General features: G+C 38.3%; 2 protein-coding genes across 4 annotated transcripts in view; one reads left to right on the plus strand and one right to left on the minus strand.

Moving 5' to 3' along the window:
- slc12a5a (solute carrier family 12 member 5a) overlaps positions 1-5,736 on the plus strand; it is a 168,515-nt gene extending 162,779 nt beyond the window's left edge. For both annotated transcript variants that reach the window (XM_053498296.1, XM_053498297.1), the window contains exons 22-26: positions 1,680-1,805; positions 2,945-3,135; positions 3,478-3,492; positions 3,637-3,770; positions 5,175-5,736. In XM_053498296.1, the coding sequence (XP_053354271.1) occupies positions 1,680-1,805; positions 2,945-3,135; positions 3,478-3,492; positions 3,637-3,770; positions 5,175-5,266 (558 nt within the window). In that variant the 3' untranslated portion in view covers positions 5,267-5,736. The remainder of the gene's footprint in view (positions 1-1,679; positions 1,806-2,944; positions 3,136-3,477; positions 3,493-3,636; positions 3,771-5,174) is intronic.
- A 7,501-nt stretch (positions 5,737-13,237) lies between these two features.
- Positions 13,238-25,563, minus strand: ncoa5 (nuclear receptor coactivator 5). 2 transcript variants are annotated; one of them, XM_053498292.1, is made up of 11 exons: positions 25,428-25,563; positions 21,766-22,068; positions 21,438-21,545; positions 19,709-19,763; positions 18,464-18,667; positions 16,651-16,763; positions 16,422-16,551; positions 16,024-16,223; positions 14,848-15,052; positions 14,605-14,696; positions 13,238-14,186 (listed from the first exon to the last, which is right to left on the minus strand). In XM_053498292.1, the coding sequence occupies exons 2-11, from the start codon at positions 21,926-21,928 to the stop codon at positions 13,498-13,500; spliced, it is 1,959 nt and encodes a 652-aa protein (XP_053354267.1). In that variant the 5' UTR covers positions 21,929-22,068; positions 25,428-25,563; the 3' UTR covers positions 13,238-13,497. The 2 variants fall into 2 exon arrangements, with proteins under 2 accessions (XP_053354267.1, XP_053354270.1); XM_053498295.1 differs by lacking the exons at positions 21,438-21,545; positions 21,766-22,068.
- Positions 25,564-26,068: the final 505 nt, after the last annotated feature.

Here is a 26,068-nt window from a genome sequence, read left to right on the forward strand (position 1 = left end):
AGGCTCCAGGCCCCCCATGTCCCTGAATACAGGATAAACTGGTATAGATGATGAGTGAGTGAGAGTGAGTGAGTCAGTGATACTTGAAGTTTGGACAATTACTAGAGATGGGGAAAAGAATCAGTTCAGTTACATATCGCAATTCTGTTGTTTGGCAATTCATCTATTGCTTCACTACACTGCTTACATGTTGCATGTTCTCTATGATCCTACAGGTGGTTCACTCTAAACTATTCACGCCTTATCAGGCATCCTATGTGGTAGAAAATTTTATATAGCGTTGGATATTTCTAAAATTGTGATTCTAACAGAATCGCAAAACTATCATATCAATAGAATATCATACTGGGAATATCATTAGTAATTTCCATTACCAATAATTACACTGGCTGGCTAAAGTAGTTGCCATTTCAGAAGGGTCAAGTTATTGGGCTGCATCAAGGAAAGAAAACAACTAAGGAGATTTTGAAATTACTGAAACTGGGTTAAAAACTCTTCAACATGGTATCATAACCTGAAAGGATAGTGCTTTCTAACAATCTAAACTTTGTGAATTAAATATGGTTGGGGAAAGAAATATGAATGGAGATCACTTAAACATTTGGTAATGTTGCATGGCAAAGCTCATAGCTATGTTTAGTGGTAAACGTAATGGTATTTCTATATGAACAGAACGTGATGGGAACTCATAGGATTGAGACTAGCAGCTGTAAGAAAACCATTTGTTAATGAGACTAATCAGAAAAAAATAGCTTTATTTTGCTAGGGAGTATAACGATTGGAATCAACAAACATGCGCTGGCCACCACGTTGTGTGCTGTAATCAAAGTTAAAGGCGGCTTTTTTATTGGCCTGGCAGTGTACTATCTCTCAACAGCTATGCAATATTATTTATGAATATATATTAATATTGAATTAATATTAATATAATATTAATATATTCAGAATTGAATTCATTATGTTTCACACGTAATTATCCATTATCATTGTTCATTTCAGTTACTCATATCACTTTAAACACAATTACAATGGTATGTGGTCTATATGTCTAATATCACCACTGGATTTTAAAAATATCATTCTATAACCCAAAATGAGGTCCCTAATGACCCCAACCATAGTTTGCAAACTGACATTCTTGGTTGGGTTTTAGAGCCAGCATTTTTGTTTAATGTGAGGTCAGGAATAATTCTGCTTAGTAATGACAGATGTGATGATAGATTGGAGCACTGAAATATCTCATCAAAATATATCTGTGGATAATGTAATAATTACATTATCATGGTTAAGCAGTGCATTCTATCACAAGGTCTCATCTCTGGCTTGATAAGAATTATATGTTGCAAACAATCACAGCAGACGGGCTTTCACATCTTTAATGCTTCATTGGGCTCTACATCAAATAACAGACAACCCTAAATTTATGATTCTGTCACCTGTCCTTTCAGATAATTTCTACTCTAATTAGACAGTGTGTGATTAGTCTATGTACCTCTGCACTTTTGGTGCTGCTACTGCACCTGGTTCCACAAAAGTCCTAAAAAATAAACTGTATCATATTTGTTGCCAAAGATGAAGCCTTGTAGTGATGTCTTTTTAGAAACAGCCCATTTATATTATCCACCCCTGCTTCTCTTACATCTCTTCTAGCTGGGTTGAACGCTTGCTTTATTTTACAGATCCAAAGCATCACTGATAGTTCGCGTGGCTCGATTCGTCGCAAGAATCCAGGAACAGTCAACACTCATCTGACTGTTACTGGAGAAGCAGCATCCAGCAGCAAGGAGGATAAACCGGAGGAAGAGGTAAACATTAGATCACCCAGTAGGTACAAGTCAAACCGGTGTTCAAGTCAAACCGGGACTTGGTGACAAGGTGAACAGAGTTCTCACTACACCAAAACCATAATAGGACTGCCTGCTTCATGCACATTTGCACACACCCAGGACATTTCTATTTTATTTTTCAAACAAATAAAGTTTTCTATATTTTCTATATTTGTACAGCTAAGTTTTTTTTATATTTTATATTTTGTTCTTATCTTCTATAGATATATTTTCTATAGCTAAAGCTTTCCTATATTTTATTTCTTATTTTGTTCTATAATTAATTTCTTATTGATAGTCTTAGGTTTTTTTAGCATTTCACTGCATATCCTACTGTGTATGACTGTGAATGTGACAAATAAAATTTGAATTTGAATGTCTGAAACATTTGCCTCCCAGGAAGTGCAAGGTCAGGACTGTACAGGGGATGTAACTCTTAGCCAAGTTCCTGTAATGTGCAAGCGGTGTTCTTGAACAATTACATGTACAATTCCAACAGTCAGAAGCGTCCCGTCCAAAAGCTGGCAACTAATTATCCGTCTATTTTAAAGGATCGCTAAATGTTAGCGGTAATAACTGCACTGGGCTCAGACCCACCCCGGTCGGCATCGTCATTCGCGTATGTGTGGAATCCTTGAAAGTCTTCTGGAAATTTCTATTGGTTTTACACCTTTATTCACCAGGAATTACATCACAAGTCCCGGTTTGACTTGAACACTCCTCGTATTACACAACAACATATCTTAAAATTCAAATCCGAATTTTATTTGTCACATACACAGTCATACACAGTATGATATACAGTAAAACGTTTTTCAATCTTGTTAAAACAGTTAACCTTAGTAAAGTGACATTTTAATCATTTTATATATAACATATACTAATTGTGTGTGGGTAATTTTTTTTACTAAATAATTGTGTATTTTGGTCTAGTCTTTGATAACTTTGTGGCACTGTAAATACTGATACTGTACCCTTACATCTCTCTCACTCTTCCTTAGATATAACAGTTATCTCTTTACTTCTTCCTCCTTTGCCCTCACACTGTCCATGCATACATGTTGTACCTTGCCCTGCCTCTACAGTCTGTCACTGTACCTCCTTCCCAACCTCCACAGGAGCAGCTCATCCATGATAAGAGCACCAACCCACCAACACCTGCCACCCCACAGTCCCCTGCCACTGAGGCTGTGACTCCCGGCACTACTGTCCAGATGACCTGGACTGAGACCAAATGTGACGGAGAGCAGCCCAAACCCTCAGGAGCTAGCACACCCGGGGCCATCAAAGACCTATTCAGTATGAAACCGTGAGTGTCAACATCCATGTTGCTTCTACATATCATGTATCATGTAAGAGATTATGTCCAAGGAGCAATAAAGGATCACATAAAATGGTGCATTTAGTGTAAAATATGATCAATAGAAGGTATGTGTATATTTAGTGCGTAGAAAATGGCCTCTTGTCCCCGTAGTCATAAGGCATGTTGAACATTCATTAGCTCAGCACTACAGTGCCATCTTCTGGATAAAAGAATCAAAGCACTCAACTTTGAAGGTGTTTTAAAAGGATTTGACAAGATCTCACTGGGTAATCACACTATGTTAATGATATGCTATGTTTTTTTTTTTTTCTATTTATCATGCAACAGAGAGTGGGAGAATCTGTGAGTACATCTCACATGTCACGTTTACACGCACATACAAACACAGACACACAACTTATTAGGTGCATCTAACAAGTTACAAAGATTTATTGCTGCAGTCTTCATTAAAGACATTATTTCACATTCTTTACATTCTCTTCATAGAAACCAGTCCAATGTCAGACGCATGCACACTGCTCTCAGACTCAATGGTGAAATTGTGAAGAAATCTGGGGAGGCCAAGTTGGTCCTGCTCAACATGCCTGGCCCACCCAGGAACAGGACTGGAGATGAGAACTGTATCCTTTGATTGCACTTAGTGTATTATCATTGTTTTCTTATTTTGTTTTAGCAAAAGGTTGGCACGCTGGTGTAGTGGTTAGCACTGTCGTCTTGCACCTTCAGGGTCCGTGTTTGATTCCTGTCTCTGTGTGCATGGAATTCGCATGTTCTTCCCGGTTGGTGGGTACTCCCGTTTCCTCCCACAGTCCAAAACCTGCAGGTTCGGCTAAAGGGCGTTCCCAAATTGTCCGTAATGAGTGTGCCCTCCGATGGATCCAGGCTCCAGGCCCCCCGCAACCCTAAATACAGGATAAAGTGGTATAGATGATGAGTGAGTGAGTTTTAGCAAAAACATTACTCTGCCCAGAGTGATATACAGTCTGGAATTCATCTGTCTGGAACACCGGGTGTAAAGCAGGAAAACTTTGAATGTGGTTAAGTCTGGATTTCATTAAGTGAGGTCTCTACATATTTAACAGATCAGCCATAACATTAAAACAACCCTTGAACCAGGTCTGACTCATCCAGATATAGACTTCACAAGACCTTTGAAGGGAAGCTGTGGTATCTGGCACCGGGACATAAGCAGCAGATATTTTAAGTCCCACTGGATTGGTCTTGTTTGTCCAGCGTATCCCACAGATGCTAGATCAGATTGAGATCTGGGGAACTTGGAGGCCATGTTGGCATGAAGGTACTTGGTCTGCAACATTGTTTAGATAAGTGGAATGTGTCAAAGTAATATCCACATGAATGCCAGGACCCAAGGTTTCCCAGCAGAACATTGTTCATAGCATCACACTGTCTCCGCGGAGATAGTGTGATGCATCCTGCTGCTAGTTCGTCCCCATGAAAGTGACACACCGTCAATATAATGTAAAAGGAAACCTGATTCATCAGACCACACCAACTTTTCTCCATGCCCCAGTTGTAATGCTTACATGTCCACTGTGGGTGTTTTTGGTAATGGAGAGGGGTCAACTATGTGTTCTGACACGTTTCAGCTTGGACCAGGTGTCCTTGGCCTTTTCCTCATGCTCAAACCAATGGTCAAGCATGACCCTTTCACTGGGTTCACCAGTTGTCTGTGCAGTTGTACCACTTTAGGTAGGTACTAACCAGAACTGGGAACACCTCTCGATACCTACCATTTTGGAGTTGCCCTGTCACTATCATTTGCCCTTTGTTACTCTGTCGCTCAAATTTCCTACTTATATCATCTTTCCTTACTGCCTAATAGATCCCACCCCTTGACAGATGTCATTTTAACAAAAAAATCGGTATTATTTACATCATATTACTACGTATTATTACCCCTATGTTACAGCTGATAATTATCTATATCGCCCATTGAGTTGTGTGTGTGTGTGTGTGTGTACATCATATATGCCATCTTTCCTTAACAGGAACCTCTTTCCCAGACATGGAGTTCCTTGAGGTTCTAACCGAGGGGCTCAACCGCGTCCTCCTTGTGCGTGGTGGTGGTCGTGAGGTCATCACCATCTATTCTTGAATGAAGAGCTTGCATCAGCCCACACCCGCCACTAGCCTGAATCCCAACAAATTTCTCATTGACATAGCCTATCCCACAACATTCCCCTCAACTACCCAAGCAATATCCTGGCATACCCTAAGCTTATTCTACCCCCACGCTAAAATGGAACCACCACAGCTCCTCTTATTGCTCTTTATCCCTCTTTAATGAGCCCTCAGAAAATCTCCTTTTACTCATTTGTCATAAGTTCTCTTATTGGCCACTGCATGTACTTGGCCTACACCCATACTTTGTCGTATGTAATCCAGTGACCCTTGATTTGCCTGCCAAGTTCAGTGCCGCATATGATACGAGGAAAAACTATTGATGTCAGTACGTTTCTGCTGCATTCCTGATATTTTCTCAAATCCCCATTTTTTCCCCATCCAATCAGGAGATGATTGAGAGTCGCAGAAATAGAACGGGCACGGTATTAGGAGAAATCTGCTTCCTGTAAGGCTTTATTTATCTCCTTTTTTTTTTTCATTTATTTATTTAAAAAATAAGGACTTGCCAGGAAGACAACATAAGCCAGACGAGCTGAGGATCTGTCGGTCGTTACATCACTGTGATGAAGCGATGAGTTTTCTGATGGACTCCGAACCGAGGATCTGACAGAGACGGTGGCACAGCACTATTTTTGCCACATTGTGGGCTGATTTCCCAGAAGTCATGTGTCATGAGTAGGACTGACAGTCACGGAAAGAAACTCTTATGCTGTGTTGTTTCAGTTTGATGTGGCCGCTTTTACCGCCCACCTAATGCGCTGGGAGAAATTTGAGGTGGAAACACTTAGATCCCCCAGATTGCACTAGGAAACATGCATCTGTGCTCTGTTTGCTTTGGCAGCGTTCTGCTGTTTTATTTGTGTTTGTGTGTCTAATTGTTATCCTCTGTGAATACCCTGACATTTTCACTTCTCCTGGTTGGATGTGGATAGCTGTTCCCTGCCAACCACAATATGTGCCAAAACAATATTGGGAAGATCTGTGATTTGCTGTTTAAAACTGGCAAGAAAAAAAAAAGGAAAAAACAAACAATCTTAATTAGTAGAGTGTTATAAGTGAAAGGAAACATGTAACAAGCAGAATACTGAAGGAGGAATGGATTAATGTTATAACAGTGTATGATCTCTGAGGCACTGGGGAATATAGGTTCTCGGCGATTAACTGGCGAGGAAGTGACCTCATGTCACAGGGTTGACTCTAAGAGTCTTCAGGATGGCTTTAGGTTTGTCACTGTGGCATTGGGAAGTGTACCGTACTGTACTGTAGCCCCCTTCACGAGCACTCAACCTGCACTGGCAGCCACTGTGTAACAAGTGATTTAATGAGTCTGTAGATTCATTAAATGTATGTGTGTATGTGTGTGTGCGCGCACACACTCCCGTGTGTGGATGTGTGTACGTGATGTGTGCTTGTTCGTATAATTCATCTGTGGGAACTTGAAGATTTTTTCGCTTTTTACAAACAGGAAATCATATATATACATATATATATGTTTGTTACATTTAGGAAAAAAAGATCTATTTAAAGTATATTTACCCAGTGTTAGATATAATCTGTATTGGACCACACCAAAATATCTTTATATATATTTAAAAAGTAGAGAACTATATGATACAGATGTTGATTGTGCCATATGACTGACAATACATATCAGTTTACAAACTATTAGTTTAACCTAATTTAAACGTACATAGGAAAAAACAAAACAAAGCATCAGTAGACAGAAAGGAAATCTGTCCTTAATACCAGAAACTCCATGCAGTGAAGATGCAGTGCCAAGCGTATATGAGTTGCGGTCTATTCGGAAAAGCTGTGGGAGTTTTTCTGATGAAAAATGAAATGAATGTTAGAGATGAGTAAGGTCTGAAAGTGCATTACGAACCGGTTGTGCAATAGCTGAAACTGGAAAAGTCACATAATCATTGCATTATTTATTTTTGTATGCAGATTTCTTATATATGTCGGTTTACTTTTGTGGTGTTTTCACAAAAGCGGTCATAGTAGATCAATGTTTTATTTCTGCTCAGAGGAAAATCTATAAATGATGCTTGCACTTCACTAATGGCATATATATATATATATATATATATATATATATATATATATATAAAATGGTATAGATATATGACAGTATTTAATGTTTCAAAGGGTTAAAAATATCCCATACATCGCGAATGCTGCTAGTGTATGAATAGATATTTATTGTGTGCATATATACATAGAATTAAAGTTTTAAACAGATTTAAAAATATTACACCAGAATAGTAAGGAGGGGTAGACATACAAAAATACATATCAGTACTGGTGTTTACTGAATTTAAACAGTTCAATGGGTTTTCAGACTTTAAACACCAGCCAGCCTTTCTGTGTCAATCTTAAAGCTGAAACTAAACCTTTATCATACTGTATATTTATCACTGCATGATTTAAGCAACAACAAAAAAAATCACATTGTAGTTATTTTGATGTTTAACTATTAAATGTCCCATTTTGTATTCAAATGAATTTATCTAGACTAACAGCAAATAATTGGACAATTGATAACAAAGATATATTTAATGAATTAAATGAATTATTATACCTGGGGTACATCCCAACCTTTTGTGATTGCACAGGTCCATACTGCAATTTCGATTTCCATGCAATTAATTATGCAGCACTAGATATAATATTAAAACATACAGAGAAGCATGTAGGAACATGGCTGCTTTCTGATCTAACATCAAAGGAAGATTTCACTCTGAGCTAACACATGGGTTCATATTTGCTTTCAGTATTAACCATACTATATACAGTATTTATATATAGCGTGGCCCAAAAATTGTATACACTCAACATAAAGTATGCTTCAAAATTAAAATATATGCACAAAAAATAATGGTTACATGATAGCATCAACGATGGTGCATCCACTGACATCTTCAGAGGGAATGTAATAATAATACACATTAATACAATAATACACACACTGCCATAATTCAGTTGGGGTTTTAAAAAAGGACATATACAATAACTTAAGAAGTGCATATACATTTTTGGGTCCCTATGTATATGAGTCAATATTTGCTTAATTGTTGCCTGCATAGACTGAGCCTTGCCTTCAACACGATTCCCAAAAAAAAAAGATGATCACGAGCTTGTTCAAGAAGCTCATTTTAACTTTCGATTTGATCCTGATGATAATTTTTACTGCTGTCTGCATGGTCCATGTATAAATATTTGTTTCAGTGGTTTATATTGTGTATCGTATGTAGGTGGTAGAAAGAAGAAAACTGGAAGGGATCTGCTCGAGTTCATGTTGCTAATGGCTGTTTTTGCAGATCATCCCGCAGTGCTCGAAGGCAGCATGCCAAAGCGACCATGTCCCCATGCGATCATGGTTGGCGGTATCTTTGGAGGCAATTATACTGTACTGCCGTGTTTTGATATTCATACAGTATACTAAGTTTAGCAGAAGACTTGGAGTATGGTATGAATGTTGTCCTTTTGACCTTGTGTATTACTATTCTTCTAGTACAAACCAGTGGTTATAGATTCATTTGCTTCTTTTCACAAGGTTATGTGCAATACTGGTTCTCTTGGGGGGTTGATGTCCATATGCATGTGCGAGTTGTTTCTTACGTCTGCTTTATTCATGGTCCTATAAGCCACGGCGTTCATCAGCACCCTCGGTATGCTAGAGGAGTGTACGTCACATCTGTTCTATGGTGGCTGAGACAGAAATGCACTTTATACAGGGTTGACGTTCTTTCCAGCGATGATGATGATGATGATGATGTCATTCAGGGCACCTTTGCTGTCTGAGCACGCTGGATCCTTTTAGAGTTTTAGCTTCCTCTAGTGGCAAGAGTGTGTAGTGCAGTCATGAGGAAGCGACGGTTATTCGGACCGAACATATTCTCTGCAGTTACATACTACCTGATGTAGACAATTTTCACTTTGCTGCATGAACCTAGGTGTATATTTAATTTCACACTTTTCCCAAATGGATAATTATTTTGTTTTGATTCTTCACAGTATAAAACTCTTTTCCAAGCTTTACCTGCTGCCCTGCCCAACAGTCCCCCAATCTCTCTCTCTCTCTCTCTCTCTCACACACACACACACACACACATACACATACCTCCCTTATCACCTGCCATTCTAACCCCAGCACTATATTGAAATGTGATCACAGTAGACATATGATTATTGATCAAAGACTATAAACAAGCGCTTCCACTACTGGGCCTGGCTCTGTTAAAATGAACAGTGGGCAACAAACATCCTTCTTCTCCACCTCTCCATCAATCTTTCTATTTATCAAAGGACTTTAAAGAGAAAACTTGCTAATATGTAGCAAGTAATGAATCGAACATTCCATGAATTGTATGGAGAGCGATGCTGATCTTCACAGGGAGCTTTCAAGAGATTTTTTTCATCCTATTAATATAAAGGGCTCCAGCTAACAAATCCATATTTGGTATTGAAGTTTGACAATGTTCAGACATCTTTGCAAAAACATTTTTTATCCTGGCATTGTCCTGGGATAAGCAAAAACTGATGACATGATCAGTGTACTTTTTAGTCATGTCAGTATGACTTGTGGGCAGGAGCATAACAACATTTGGTGACATAAGTGAAAAATATATTGGTTTAATTAACCGAGAGAACATCTGACTGAATTGTCTACATAATACGTACCAGTTACTTAAACAGATATTTGTGACCAAATATAGATACACTAAGACTTAGTGAGTTTTTCAAAAAATTAACAGTAGAACTCAGTTATGTTTGAGAGAACTCAAGGGATTGGGACTAAGCAGCTGCGTAGCATTACGAAATCCACTTATCAGTGAGGATTATCAGAAAAACAGCTTTGCTGGGGAATGCAGACTAGACTATGGAGCATTGAAAAAACATCATGTGGTCTGTGCAGATGAGTGCAGATTTACCCTGTTCCAAAGTGATGGATGCATTAAGGTAAGAAGAGAGCAATTAACCCACCATGCCTAGTGCCTACTGTAGAAGTGATATGGGGTTGCTTCTGTTGGTCAGATCTAGGTTCAATAACGCTACTGTTAGACCAGTAATTAGATCAGTTGACTACCTAAATATATTGAATGATTTTTTTAAATGGATTTTTCCTTCACTGATGGCACAGGCAATATTCCAAGATGACAATGCCAAAATGAATCAGGATCCGCTTGTGAAAGAGTAGTTCAGGGAGCATAAGACATCATTTTTACACATGGAGTGACCGCTAATACACTAAGGTCCAGACCTTAACTCTATTGAGAATCTTTGGGCAGTGATGAAAAAGACTTGACACACTTTACTGACTCTCCCATCATCAATACAAGACCTTGAAGAGAAGTTAAAGCTATTCTATAAGCTGATCTAAATGATGCCACAGCTTTAATCAAAGGCAGTTCAGTAAAATATCAGATTGTGTGACTTTTCTTTGGCCAGCAGTGTATACAGTACTGTGAAATCTTAGGCACCATACTATCTTGGGGCAGTTTTTTCATATATGTTTATCATGTCTGCATTATTATGTACAAAATCATTTAACAGCTAATTTAGTAAAAAATTACATAAGCTAAAAAAAAAAGCCAATATGTGGTGTGAAAACTTTTTGCTTGAAATAATCAGAAATAATCATCTATATTTGTGCAGTTTTATAAGTAATTTTGTCACACTTGCTCCTTTTTATTTTTATGCAAAACCTAAGACCTACATTAGCAAATTTTCAACAAATTTTCCATCTGAAAAATAATCTGTCATGCAATGTGTTGATTTTGTTACAGGCATGCAAGTGTTCTTCTGTAATGTTATTTTTTTGTTCATTTATCATTCATATTCATTATAATTATAAGTTATGTGTGAAAATATTCAATGGTTTTGTACATAATGCAGGCATTATATGTAGGAAAATACTGTATAGCCCTATATGTATATATATATACTTTAGTCTTTTATCTTAGTTTATAAGAAGTAGTAGGGATGGGAATCCCCAGGACCAACAGGTACAATATTATCACAATATCTTGTCGGCTTTATGTTGTAATTCTAATGCAAATCTGGATTTAAACCTTTTCTTAATTTTAAACAAACTTAGCAAATGATTTGTGTCTACCACACAGAATGTTGTGCTGCCTGCCAAAGTGTGAATATTTTAGCGTGCCATCTTTACGATTATAGATAAACGGTAATATTTTACCACCTCAAATTGAACCGTGAATTAAATGTAAAATTTCAAAAAATGATTTTGAAGTCAGTGATGATACATGAATCCTCCATAATAAACAAACAAATCTATCTCAAATAAGGAGGCTTTGCAATCTGGTCCCAAGGGATAGGTTCCCTAAACCTATTAGCAAATTTCAACCTGCACTGGTTAGATTTTATTGCTACAAATGTTATAATGTCCAGCCATGGTTATTCTAACAGCGCCAGAGCCCAGCTTCGTTGTCTTACTCAACGCATGCACATTATCCTGAACAAGTTAATATAGCTCAATATATATTTAAATGTTTTGTGGTTCTCAGTATTACATTCACTCAACTAATTTTGATTTGTTCAATTGCCTATCTGTTATTTTTACAAGTTATGTGGTGTAAAATATTGTATACAAATGCTTTATTTGGGTATATCAGTAGGCTATGTAGAGTGAATGAGTGTATTAGTTAACTGAGTCTATTTTTATTATAGTTTCAATATAGCTAGTTATTTTTACTTTGTTGCTATAAATACAGAGATAATTTATCAGCAGAAAAGAAAACTGATTACCAAAGTATTTATGTTAATTTAGACATATATCTATATAAATATATCTATTTATTATTTGGTATTGAATTAAAAAGAAGCTTGATGGTCCAATTATGCCACAGGTCAGACCAAGTTAGTTCTAAACATTTCTACTTATGCCTTAAACAGAAACACCAATTGGCAGCTATAAATCAACTGAGCCCCGAAATACACATATGGTGTGTGATGTGTATGATGCATTGCTGGAAAGCTCAGGTTGGAAATGTAGAAATGTTATGTCAAATGTTAGGCCAGATGCCTTTTTAATCTTTTTCAAATGACTGACACCTGTTCACTGTAACAAATAAATACAAATAAAATCCATCTAACGGCCCAGAATTAGATCTGTTGAAACACAAGTTTGTCCTACCCACTGGTCAAAAACTAATGCTCATACTGTAACCACTAACCAAGGTTAAAATTTCTACATCATGCATACAAACAAACTCTTAGCTGTCTAAATGACTAAGGCAATATTCTTTGAATTATAAAAGATCTTTTTTAACAGTTTGGCCTGGACTCATCCTTGACCCTCTAGCCAAGTGGTTAAGTGTGAGTCAAAAGTCTGTAAAAAGAATGAAACAGGACCCACAATATGAGCAGACCAGGTTCTTCAAGCTTGTTTTTTAATTCATGAATGATGTGCAAACCATTTTGTGTAAATGTTTGGAAGAGAATGGATATACAAAAAAAAAATACACAAGTATGTAGATGTTTTACAGTTGTTTTTTTTTCCTTTGGTAACAGTTATGACAAACTGTGTTCCACTGTTCCTCATGTATGTGCGCGTGTATGCATGTGTGCAGACATACATATGCACTAAAAGCATTAGGGACCATGGGCCAGGGTGGAAGGGGTTTCTGTAAATAATCATATGATTAGTGTTGAAGTGTTTATTTTTTGTGTAAGTGTAACTTCAATATTTTAAAGAAATAAATATTATATATTGTGTTTCATGGTACAAAAGAAAAAAAACGCAAATGTAGTTTTACATTTCAAATGCTTTCTCTCTGTGGCTTCTGGCAGTTTCCCATTCCATTTTATAGACTCGTCAGCACAAAATGCAATAAACCAATAACATTTTATTACTGATTTGTACAAAGTCTTCTTTTAAATGCACTTATGCTTTTAATATTGAACCAAGAAACAAATATTGTGTCAACAATCATTTATTGAATTTCAATTAATTATGTACAAATGACACTTTATATAAAATAACAAGGGAAATATTTAAATCTGGTCAGGTCAACAAATTTTTCATGAATGGTTTACATCCATCCTATCTTACTGATACAAAAGGAAAATTTATGAACGTCCAGATGTCCAAACAGCCACTACAACAATCACAAAATATGATATAAACGTAATTTAACAGAACTGCTTATAAATGCAGATGCAAAAGATTTTTTTTTTTTAGTAATGATGTTGGTAGTGAGCCCCTTGTCCCATCCCGTGTGCCATACCTTGGTTCATTCCCTGTCGCATTCCATGACTTAGCCCCTGTCCCAGTCCTTGGCTTACCCCTTGTCCCACTCCCTGGCCATAACCTTGACTCATGTTTTGCCCATGTCCCTGGCTTAATCCTTGGTTCTGGCTCACCCCCTGTCCTGATCTGCCTGTTAGGCTTCCTGAATTGACCAGCTGGTTAATAGTAGGTCCGCTCTGGATAAGTGTGTCAAGGGCTTTCTGCACACTAGGGTTATCAAAGTTAATTCCAGTTCCAGCTCTCTGAAGCCCCTGAGGTGCTGCTACACGGTTAGCAGGAGGCCTAATGCCCACACCAGGACTCATTGTGTCTTGAGAGTCATGAGCAGACATGGTCAAGTTAGACAGATTGGAGGTGGAGAGGTTGGAGCTCTGCGCGGATACATAGCCTTGAGGCTGTGACGCTGCTGTCTGGCCCTGAGACACGGAGCCTGAGCCACTGTTGAAAAGGCTCAGGATTTTAGCCTGTAATTCTTGCTGCTGGCTGGAGGTGGTGACAGAGGCAGCAGGAAGGTGGGAGGAGTGTGTGGATGGGTGTGTCTGGTGGGAAACAGGAGCAAGAGCCTGGGTGGACTGTGGGGTCTCATGCGTGACAGCTACGGAGGACTGATGCGCCCCTGCACACACAGATACATAAAAATAATAATTTTAATTGAAAATCAAACAAACACTCAACACTCTGCTCTAATGTGGTCCATTATAAAATCCTGTTATTGTGGAACAATGACTAAAAATCAACAGCATAAAATAAACACACAGCATGTATCCCTGAAAAAGGACTTTTCAGTAAGAGTTCGACACTCTGTCTTATTGTACCATTGCCACCTTTACTGTGTTTCTCATAGCTGTTTGTTTTATATGCACAAATGCTTACAATGCACAACCACCATGCAAAAATTGAAGTGCATTGCAGTGAAACCCAATGTGGCCTGCTGTTGTAACTCATGGCTGATTAGATAACTGTATGAATGTTTAGACATAGCCAATAACGTTGATGGGGAATGTGTCTATGTAAACCACAGAGAACTAGCTTACCAAGGAGAGGGTCTACACTGCTTCGGACTAGACGATCACGCTTATCCTGCAGATAGTTAATGAGTGATGTTAACTCTTGAGGTGTCAAGAACCTGGTAAGATAAAAATACAAGGAAACACAAGTTATAAATAACATTTTCATGTATAAATCCAAAAGTAACCAAAAATTACAAAATGCCTACTTCCATCGCAGTCTGTCAATATTTCCTGGTATAAATTCTAAGTGCATGTGTGTGACCATACCTGCCCTCAAACAGTAGTGTGATAGCAGTGAGTACTGAGACCGGGTGGCTTTGTCGGTCATGCTCTCTCATCAACACCTCATCTGCCATCTTTGCAGCTTTTCTTGAGATCTCATCTCGCTCCTTGGCACGGTTCTCAACTTTAAAGGTGTCATAGTTGTGAGCCACTAAAAGCATGGCATCCTGCATGGGCATGTTTCTGTGTTCTTGGACAAAAAAAAATAAAGGAATTTGTATATTACCTTAAGTAGTTAATAAAAGGCTGACAGATTTGTTCAAAAATATTTTTTTTCTTTCAAAGACACAAAGAAAGTGAAAAGAAAGGGTTTATTTTAATGTCTCAGACTGTTCAGGCTGCAAGCCCAAATCTGTTTTTTTTTTGTTTTGTTTTTTGGCAAATGCAGAGTGGAATCAGTTTAAAATCAGATTGCTTTCATGTAGTTGAACAGAAAAATAAAACGACAAATCTGATTTCTGTCCAATTTGAACCACATCCAGAGATAGCTTAAATTCAGATTTAAGAAAAAGTTGCATCTGAAGTTTAATGCTCCATCTTTGTAGTTCCCAACCTGGAGACCAGGGTGGTACAAGCCTTTGTCTGCTCTGAGGCTGTCAGGTTGTGGGAATTAGATTTGCATATTGTGAGATTTAGATTAAGTAGATCGGTAGTCAAACCAGTTTTGAATTAAAAACTGAATCAAATCAAATTCAAAACTGTCCATTATATCACTTACAACATGATGCAGAAGTTCAAATCCTTACGATTGCAGATGAATGACGTTCTCCATTTCTTCCCTTGTCTCACTGTCTTAAGACAATGGAAGAAATGGAGAACAATAGTCCCTGGACAGAAAACAAAGTGCAATGTTTGAGTCACTTTGGAGGAGATGTCCTTTTCTTAAGTCTATTCTTAAGTGACGTTTTATCTGTCTTTTTTTTAACTCTCCAGCATTTGAACACGCGTGCTACCGTGCATCCTCACCTTCGGACTCATTACCACAGCAACCAATACAGATAGTTCGACAATGTGTTGGATTTGGGCTGCCAGTCTGAACAGAGCCAAATCCGTTTTGATTACTTTCATAAAGTGTGGACAGTCAGGCCTAAAAACCACATATGTGAAACAAACCGGATTTGCCTGCAGTCTGAACAAGGCATTAGGAATAAGGTCTTGTACCCTGTGGTGTGCCGAAGAGAATGTTGACTGTGCAAGAGCGATGCAATTCGTGCTGCTGAGTGATGATGATGGCAAAGGGCGTGCGAGCACGGCTTACGTCCTCCAGAGCCTGAGTCAAGGAGACCTCTGTGTTGAGGAAGATTAGGTCCACCACCATGCCCAGATCTCGTACCTTCCTCCCCACCATTTCCGCATACTCCCTACAGAACGTCAAACCAAAAGAACAAATTTCCATTATTAAATGAGTTCCATAAAAATAGTAAAAAATAAAATCAATTTATTCTACTGTCATGTTTTATGAAAAATGAATTGATAATAGCAAAAAGCAAACATATTTCATCAACTGACCCCGAGGTCTACTGATAACCAAGAAGAGAACATGGGACCACAGGACTCACTTCTGCTGCTTGTTGACCACGATGACAGAACAGTCTACAGGTCTCTCGGCATCATAACGTCTCTGCAGCTCTTCATAGTACTGTCGGTACAACTCATTCCTCCTGCGTTCCTCGGGCTGCATTCGCTCATCTACATCCACATTCATAAGATGTAGGAAGATTTCTTTACAAATGAACCATACTGTATCTGACTACATAAAATTTTAAAGGAAGCTTTAAGTAGACCAACCTTCTGGTTCTCTCCTGCCACTCCAGTTCTCCCTGTAGCGTTCAGGGTAAGGCTCATCTTTCTTACGGTACTGGTCATATTCGCCACGGTAAAAGCGGTCATAACCTTCATTTCTGTGGCAAAGAAGATTTCTTCCACGTCAATACTGCTAACTTTTGTAAGCATAAAATAAAACAACTGAAAAATTAAAAGCAATACTTGACCATGTAAATAGAGTACTCAAGATACTCAAGATACTCAATAGAGTGGTCTAGCATGCATCACATTAACTGACATGACGTAGGCACCATAGGCCATCAACTAGGGACAGGAAAATTAAATCAGCAGTTAAGATGGTTGAAATCGGACTAAAGGGGTGACAATGCCTGAAACATAAATGCTGGTTGCCAAAATTTAGGCTTTAGTAGTCTTGGGTCTGTGTGAGTAAGCCAACAAATATCTGAATAAAAATTCTAACAAGGATTCTACATTAAGTTTATTGATGGCTATTACACTGTGTTCCGAATTATTATGCAAATTGAATGTAAGTGTCAAACATTAAATGTTTAGTTTTTATATTAAACTCATGGATGGTGTTGTGTCTCTGGGTTTTTTGGATCACTGAGATAAATCTCAGACACGTGTGATAATTAGTTTGCCAGATAAACCCAATCAAAGGAAAAGTACTGAAGAAGGTTATTCCACATTATTAAGCAGGCCACAGGTTTCAAGCAATATGGGAAAGAAAGAGGATCTCTATGCTGCCGAAAAGCGTCAAATAGTGCAATGTTTTGGACAAGGTATGAAAACATTAGATATTTCAAGAAAACTTAAGCATGATCATCATACTGTGAAGACATTTGTGGCTGATTCAGTGTACAGACAGGTTTGTGCAGATAAAGGCAGAATGAGGAAGGTTTCTGCCAGACAAATTCATCGGATTAAGAGAGCAGCTGCTTAAATGCCATTACAAAGCATCAAACAGGTATTTAAAGCTACTGGTGCCTCTGGAGTCCCATGAAACTCAAGGTGTAGGATCCTTCAGAGGCTTGCAGTTGTGCATAAACCTACTATTCAGCAACCCCTAACCAATGCTCACAAGCATAAACGGTTGCAGTGGGCCCAGGCATACATGAAGACTAATTTTTAAACAGTCTTGGTTACTGATGAGTGTCGTGCAACCCTGGATGGTCCAGATGGTTGGAGTAGTGGATGGTTGGTGGCTGGCCACCATGTCCCAACAAGGCTGCGACATCAGCAAGGAGGTGCCAGAGTCATGTTTTGGGCCGGAATCATGGGAAGAGAGCTGGTAGGCCCCTGTAGGGTCCCTGAAGGTGTGAAAATGACCTCTGCAAAGTATATTGACTGACCACTTTCTTCCTAAAAGAAGAACCGTGCCTTCCGTAACAAAATCATATTCATGCACGACAATACACCATCTAATGCTGCAAAGAATAACTCTGTGTCATTTTCAGTTCTTTACAGCCTATAAAATGTTTCAACTCTGTTGTGCATAATAATTTGGAACAGTGCATTTTCAGTTTTTTTTTTTTAAATAAATATTGTTATCAATTGCATCTGTTAAATGTAAAATCCTTTAACCAAATACTAGGTGTGCTGGTTGCATACATTTTGAACCCGTGTTGATTTTAGAAAATAAGTATTAAAACTTGTGCACCAAATTATTGGTGTTTTCTTTTATTACAGATGCATCTGATAAAATCGATCTGTTCCAACGAACAAGCAGTAAAAAAAAAAATTATAATTATTAATTATTTAGTTAAGTCATTTATGTTCATGATAAGTGAATGTAAACACTGGACCACGACTATACCTGTAATGAGCATCTCTTGAGTCTTTCTCTCTTCCTTCTCCGCCTCTGTAGCGCTCATCTTCATGGTCACGTGGTGGTCCAGGCCGAGGTTCACGACTATGTTCCCTCATGTCTCTGCCATCCCTGCTGTCTCGTGAGTCTCGACCCTGCACTGGGGATCGAGAGCGGGGGCGGGGCTCCCTGCCATCCCCATAAGCACCAGGCCTAAGCAAACAAGATAAGCAGTCAGAAACATGGCTGTGTTTTTATGAAATGAGCTGTGCTCTTTACAGAATTAATGCTATACTCAAAATCAGTGACTCACACGGATGCCTTGAAATGTTTAATAATGAACAAGATTTACCCATTATTGAGGCATACATATTATGGATGAAAAATGACTGCTTTAATAAAACCAGATCCAGGTGCATTACGAGTTGGTGATGTAGCCGAATCTTCCAGAAGGTTTTCTTCGAAACCAGTCAGTGTGCAGAGCAAAAAAAAAGTGCAAAAGGAAAAATCCTTAAACTAAGATGTCTAATGCAGCATCCAAAGACAAAGGAAATAATTTTTCGGTATTTCCCCTAGGTTTTTTAGTTAAATGTCAGATTTTCTAATTTTACAGTACTCGTTTTACAAGATTTAATTGATCAGAAAGTTAGCATATTCCCATGACAAATGCAAAGAAAACCGCATAATCCATCAAAATTGGTAACACGAATAAATGTGATGATCAAACTGCTTGAAAAATGTGTGACAGAAATTTATTTTATTTCAGGCAAAACCCAACCAGAGGTCTTGGCATAATTATTATGTAGCCAACATTCCTAAATATACAGATTAAACAGGATCTTAAAACTGATTGCAGAGCTAAAGAAATCACGTTTTTATTTTTACATCATCAAAAGGACATGATGCAGGAATTAATGAACAAATATATGAAGACATTGTTACTGAAAGTTATAGACAATTTTAAAAATGCAATCTGAACAAAATAAACAACACTGTTAAGACACAAGGACACCAAGAAAAATAGTCTTAGGTTGGCCTTTCAGCTTTATTTCAACAAACACCTAAAAACCCGTAAAAAACAAAAGGACACATTTTGAAGAGGAAGACCAAAAATTTGCCATATTTTCAGTTGCCTGTACCGATTCCTGCTGCTGTTGTCCAAAAATGCAAATGCGTTTGATGCAGAGGGACAAAACAAGTTTACTGGAAACCTGTGACCTAAACCTTCGTAGTAGACTCCTGACAATACTTTACCTGCGTGGAGGACTTGACCTGGGTTTCTGTCGTCTCTCCGCAGCCATATTTACATCTGAAAACAAACCAATCCGAAGGTTCATCATCATTTTTCGAGAAAAGACCAAAGATATGAGACGTCTCACTGTTAAAGGGTCTTGAGAACAACAAAAAAAGAACTTTTTTAAAATTATACAGATTTAAAAAAAAAAACAGAGCAAAAAAAGAATAAATCAAAAATCTATATGCAACAATAACAAAAGATGACAAGGCAAGTCTAAATGTACAATTGTAACTTCACGACTTGTAAAGATTACAATTAAATGAGCAACAAATGTGGTTGTAACATTTTTAATATTTGTGACCCGCTATAATTGCTGCAGGCAAGATACACTGCCTGGCCAAAAAAAATATTACTCTATCCATTCATTGGCCATAAGGGCATCAAGGAAAGAAAATATTAAAGTTACCCGAACTGGGTTAAGTACCAGCCAACAAGTTATTAAAACCTAGGACTATATTCATGAACTGTCAACTTGGCTAGTGGTTGGAAATAAATAAATATCATGAACAACTGTAATAAGAAATTGCTTGAACAGAAGAAGCAGAAATCAAGTTTAATAGGGTTTAACAGAGTTTAATAAAATATTTCCACACAAAGTGTGATAGGAACTTACAAGATTTACAACTAAACAGGTATGTGGCCATAACAAAACCACCTGTTGGCCTTTGGAACACTGGAAATGGTCATGGTGGTTTGATGAATCCTGATTGAGCCTATTCGTGTGATTGTCGTCTCATGGCAAAAAGGGCAGCACATGAAGTGATACAGGATCATCCATAGTGGACAAGTCACTGGAGGCAGTGTTATGATCTCGGGTTTCTTCAGTTGGTCAGGCCTCAGCAAAGTTAAATAGCGATAAAATAAACTCAGCTGATGACCTGAACGTATTTAACGACCAGGGTATACCATTAATAGATTTCTTCTTCCCTGATGGCACGGCCATATCCCTGGACTCCAATTGTGAAAGAGGTGGACTTGGCTGTAATCCAAGCGTTCAAATTCAATATTAGTGAGTGGTACTCTTTTTTTTTTTTTGGCCTCGGCAGTGTATAATCTAAGTAGTTTAAGGTGATTAAAGCTTTAATATTACCACAAAGCTAAACCAAATCCTTTCACAATTACAGACTTCATTGTTATACTGTACAAAAAGTGATCGGATTTGGTGACTGGTAACAGTGCATTTAAAGGTGCAGTTTGTAATTTTGAAAATCTTATACTGTCATACAGTAGTAGGTTAATTTTCTGGGCCAGAAAATCTTTATTTATATATTTAATTTTATTTAAAATTATTTAAATTTATATCTCTAATGTTTGCATCTAGACACCCCCCCCCCCCCCACACACACACACACATTCCCACCTACACACAAGGACCTACATTTTCCCTGCGCATCACAAAAAGCCTTAATTTGTATTAATCCATTTTCCTAGCTTGGTTAGCTTTCAGCCTTTTCACCTCCCAGGCAACAAAAACTTTCACCTGGGCAAACAGATTATCTTACTTGACCGGTGGACTAGCACCCTGTGGACATAAAACACTTAAAAACCTAACAAACTGCACCTTTAAACTGTGCAACAAATCTGGCCTTACATGTACCATGAACTGCATGCCGTCGAGTACGGCTAATTAGAGGTCAGTTAGTAAAATGCAACATATGGCAAGTGCACCATGGTATAAAGCCTTACCTAGTTTATAACCTCTATAAATCCGACCATTATGTCCTGCTTTAGCTGCCTCTGCGTCTTCCGTCTTTTCAAACTGCACAAATCCATACCCACGAAACAGGGACAAGGCTGCAAAAAGGAACAGTTTTACGCAGGAAAATATGATTCTGGATGATTTTTGGGAGGAAAAATGGTCTTCAGTCCAAATTTTGTTTTGATGTTAAACTCCAACTATAATTTTTAAATGACATTTCAGACGTCCACTTTCATTAGAAGATTCTATTTTAAATACCAAACTATTCTTCAGTTCAGCTAATTATGATTTTGGATATATACTTTGGGTACTAACCCTGTATTTTCCCATATGGCCTGAACAGGTATTCCATATCCTTCTTGTCCATATTTGCAGTGGGCAAATTGCCGACAAAAATCCTCCTCTCCAGGTCACGGGGATCATTGCTGTTTGTGCCGTAAGACGGTGGAGAACCACTTCGGCTTCTTCTGTGCGACATGATGCGATTAGCTTCGGCTCCAAGTGGACAATTGGCCAAGATGAATTTGCAGTTGACGTTGTATACAAGAGCGTATACAATTTAAAAAAATGTTTTGGTTTTGTTTTCTTTCTTTTAACAATTAATATTCACCCCAGGTCCTGAAAACGCCAGGGCATCAACATAGGAGAAGAAAAGAGAAATTCCACAGATAAAATGTCTGGAAAACAGTGACGTACACTGCAACATTTAGGGAGAAATTAAACAAAACAAATAAATGTAAAATATAAAAGTTGAAATGCTATTTTAACTGAATAACTGCAGCAGTTAAGATTTTTCACATTCATAGGCCCAAATTTTTACTGCATTATTCATAGTTCCTCTAAATTCTGTGGTTCTCCAACATCAACCTTAAGACAGGTAAAAGTTTTATTATTTTCTGAGACAAATTTAGTTTAAATGCAAATTATGGAACGTAGGCCTTCGAGTGGCGAAGTGATAAAGTGCTTATCTGGAGTTCGATCCCCGGGTGATGCTGTAAACTCTCGCAGCCGAAGGTCTAAAGGGGAGGTACTTAGTGCTCTCACATTAATTACGGCGCCACAGCCAACGGTGTGTGAGCGGGCAGTTGGAAAAGATGCGGTTGGCTGGCAATAGAAAAATCCAAATATATATATATGAAACGCAGCAATCACAGCCCAGCATCCACGAGCCTAAACATTGGCAGTCGCTAAGATCAAAGGCAGGTATAGTCCAAAATGCAATGCAGAAAATGACAATAAAGGGAAAATTCGAAAATGCTCCCCAAACATTCCAAGTGTCTTTTTTTTTTTACCATGAGCCGATGACTGAAAAAATTGTTTACACCAGTAACGCTCAGGAGATGTAATGTCACAACCGCCATGACGCTCCAACAACAGGCAGCTTGCCTGGAAATGATTAGAAATATTTTACACCGGTCAGAGAAATTCTTGCTAGGGATCTATGCGTTCACAAATCCCAAATCATGTAAGTTACATTAATACCATCCATAGCACTTCATTACTTATTACAGGTTTAGATAGTTCTGTATAGATCTTTAGACCCTTGAACTGAATAACTATTTTATAACTATTTATTAAATAATCGTCATTTTCCTTGTCCTTACAGTACCAAATCATCAGCTTTTCCTTGCCTTTATGTAGCATGTGTGTATTCTGGCTTAGCTCAATTTTAGTGCTTCACTGATATGCTGTAACCAATGACATCAGAGTGTCCTGAAACCAGTGTGACCTGAAATCTGTGTGATTTATGGTAAAATTCTCAAAAATCTAGGCTGACGCAAGCCACTGATTTCTGTGCTGCGACTTCTTAAGTGATATACATGCGTGTGCAAACACACACACAACTCTGGGGAAAAAAAAAATAGACCATTGCAATTTACTCCACAAAACTTCTGGAATGTCATCGAGAAGAAGATGGATGGTCACAAACCATCAAACAAAACGGTTTCCTTTGGAAAAAAAAAAAATGGAATATTTATATGGAATAATAATTTGCATTATTAAGGCTCTGCAAATACTGTATGACCTTGCGTTATTTTTATGTGATGTCATGTCCTTTAAATATACACTCTAAGTAACAATACAGTAGTAATATTTTGAATTTAGAAGAAATATTGTCAGCAGTTCACAATAAAAATATGTTTCTCTCACCAATACACGCACCTGTAAGAAAAAAACTGATTATTTTGCAGTGGTCTCTTATTCTTTTTTTCCAGAGTTGTATATAAACTAAATATGAGGAAAGGCCTATTTGGTTTTAAGTGTCATCTGAGACAGAATATTTAATTGTTTATTTAAAACATTGTTAAAACATCCACCGCACAAGTCCAATGTCCCTGGATTAAATATTGAGCTCAGGGCAACACCTGGTACTTCGCATGTGTCTCATCCTGAGTATAGTTCCTGACGCTTCATCAGCATTCATGGCCTGACTACAGGTTCACTGAGGGCGTTTTCACATTAGGCATGATTCCTCACCCAAAAAGCGCTTAAATTATTTTTGTTCTTCATTCTAGGGTACCCTTGCATGTTTACACTCTTTGATATAGCATGTGGCAGTACACAGCTACTTAGCTTGAGAGCTGCCATTAATAAAAAAAAGAGGAAAAGAATAAGAATGGTAACTTTCGCGCTATGCCTAATGGTATTGATGTTTCAGGGAAGAAAATGTCAAAAGCAACCCTCGTGTGCCTTCCTACTGTAACAGCTATGACCACGTATTTCAGGAGAAACAGACGGCCCCGATGGCATTGTGTCTAAACGTGCAAGCCCAAGTGGACTGGGCTATGCACTTTGGAAGCACATATGCAGTTCTTCTATTCTCAGGTATGACTGGTTTGCATATCTAATTCGAACTGTTACCGAGTACACTTTATCTATCTCGAGACCACCTTTTCCAGCAGGCTTAGGCACGGTTCCAGAGCATGGAACAAATTGTGTTCTCACTGATTAAAATGAACCAGACTATGGGGTGAAGCGTTCTGGAGAAATGATCCTGTAGCCCTAATGTGAAAGCGCCCTGAGGGGGTGACTGGAACTGAAAATAAACCACTAATGAAGTATAATGTCAATTCTCAGTCAAATAGTGTTTGTAATGAGCATGTAAAAGATTAACAGGAAACTATTTGTGAAACCATTGGTCTAATTAATTTCTTCACTGAAGAAACATGTATCATTGCGTGCACGTAGAGAGTTACTGCCTGTGGTGGTTAATTCTGGCGTGATTCTGAATAAAGCCCATTAACCTTACAAGGCGAGCTGGTAAAATTTAAGTTAAAACACCGGCAGCTCCAGTTTAAACTCGGTATAGTATTTTAAAATGACAACTTTGTTTGCTGTCGCAGGATGAAATCTCAAAATTCACGCGAAATCCGAAGAACCGTGTCGTAAAAATGAGCCCGAAAACGCAAATTGCGTGAAGAAACGCGTTACAGGACAGGAACAAAAGGTCCGTCGTTCATTCATTCACGGTGCTTTAGGTCTCCGGTCTCCCGCAAATGGTCCGCCATTTTGTATCACAGCAGCATCGCTGTTGTGACGCGTCCTGGACCTGATCCACGACATAACAACTTTAGCTAGCCAAAATCTGCGCGTCGGTGAAACCGCTGAAAATGCAGCCGGTTTGGGAAATGCACGAAATTTCCGTGGGTTTAGATCCGTGGTGTGCACGAGCGTCCGAGCCGGTCGAACCAAAATGCAAATAGGACGCCATGTTGTTTAGCCGCACTACAGGAACAAAAAGGTTTCTGCCGACTGCTTGTTTTTTTTTTAGTTATAATGGTTTATTAACGCAAAAATGCTGCACACATATTACATATAGTTATATGACAGTTATAGCCCCTTCGGCGTCGTTCCAACTTAGACTCGCTAACAGATAAACGGTATTTACGTAGAATACGTAGCTCGTGCTAGTCGAGGAAACTACATCAAATTTATGCGTTTTAAATACATTGGTTGAATAAGAAAACAGCATTTACCTTTATCATGAGGCGTTGTCAAACCGTCTCGCCCCGCGCAGTAGGAAATCAAAGTTTGACTACACACCTTTCTGAGCAAAATCCCTACAAACACACAGGCGATTTAACGACGTTACAGGCGGCGCGTCACATTGGCTGATTTGGATTCTAACGCTACTGTACGCGAGTATAGGTAATGCACGCATGCGCATTACACAGCAGCCGGAGACGGTCGAGGATAAATCCCCAAGGATTCTGCAATACTTTTATAAGGTCACTATACAGTATATGATGTGATTTATAAAGCATACATAGTATATTCTGTATCTAATATGGAGTAGTTTAACTAGGGACAAAACGAAACTACGGAGCCCCCAAAGTTCCAACAGGTGTAATTATCCTGTGTAAGATAATAACTTCCCCCTGCAGCAGATCATCTGATCCTCACATTTCCACTTGGCATAGGTTTTACACAGCACTAAGGGTACACTGCATCCAGTGGCTGGGGTTTGGGCACTGGCTGGTATGAACCCTACCACTGATCCATCTTAATAAATAATAATATTAATGTATGAATACGTTTTATTCATCGCAAATGTATAATTTATCTTAGACAATCAAGGCGGCATATCAGTCAGTACTGTGGCCTCGCACCTTCAGGG

This window comes from Clarias gariepinus, chromosome 6 (assembly GCF_024256425.1).
Source record: "Clarias gariepinus isolate MV-2021 ecotype Netherlands chromosome 6, CGAR_prim_01v2, whole genome shotgun sequence".
NCBI lineage: Eukaryota > Metazoa > Chordata > Actinopteri > Siluriformes > Clariidae > Clarias > Clarias gariepinus.

What these genes read in the sequence shown, in the direction of transcription:
- ncoa5 (XM_053498292.1), bottom strand. Translation starts at nt 21,928, where the DNA reads ATGTCGCACAGAAGAAGCCGAAGTGGTTCTCCACCGTCTTACGGCACA. An exon ending in TCAAGAGATGCTCATTACAG is followed by an intron (nt 16,764 to 18,463) that starts GTATAGTCGTGG and finishes TCTTTGCCACAG; the next exon opens with AAATGAAGGTTATGACCGCT. An exon ending in CAGTGTAGACCCTCTCCTTG is followed by an intron (nt 14,187 to 14,604) that starts GTAAGCTAGTTC and finishes CTGTGTGTGCAG; the next exon opens with GGGCGCATCAGTCCTCCGTA.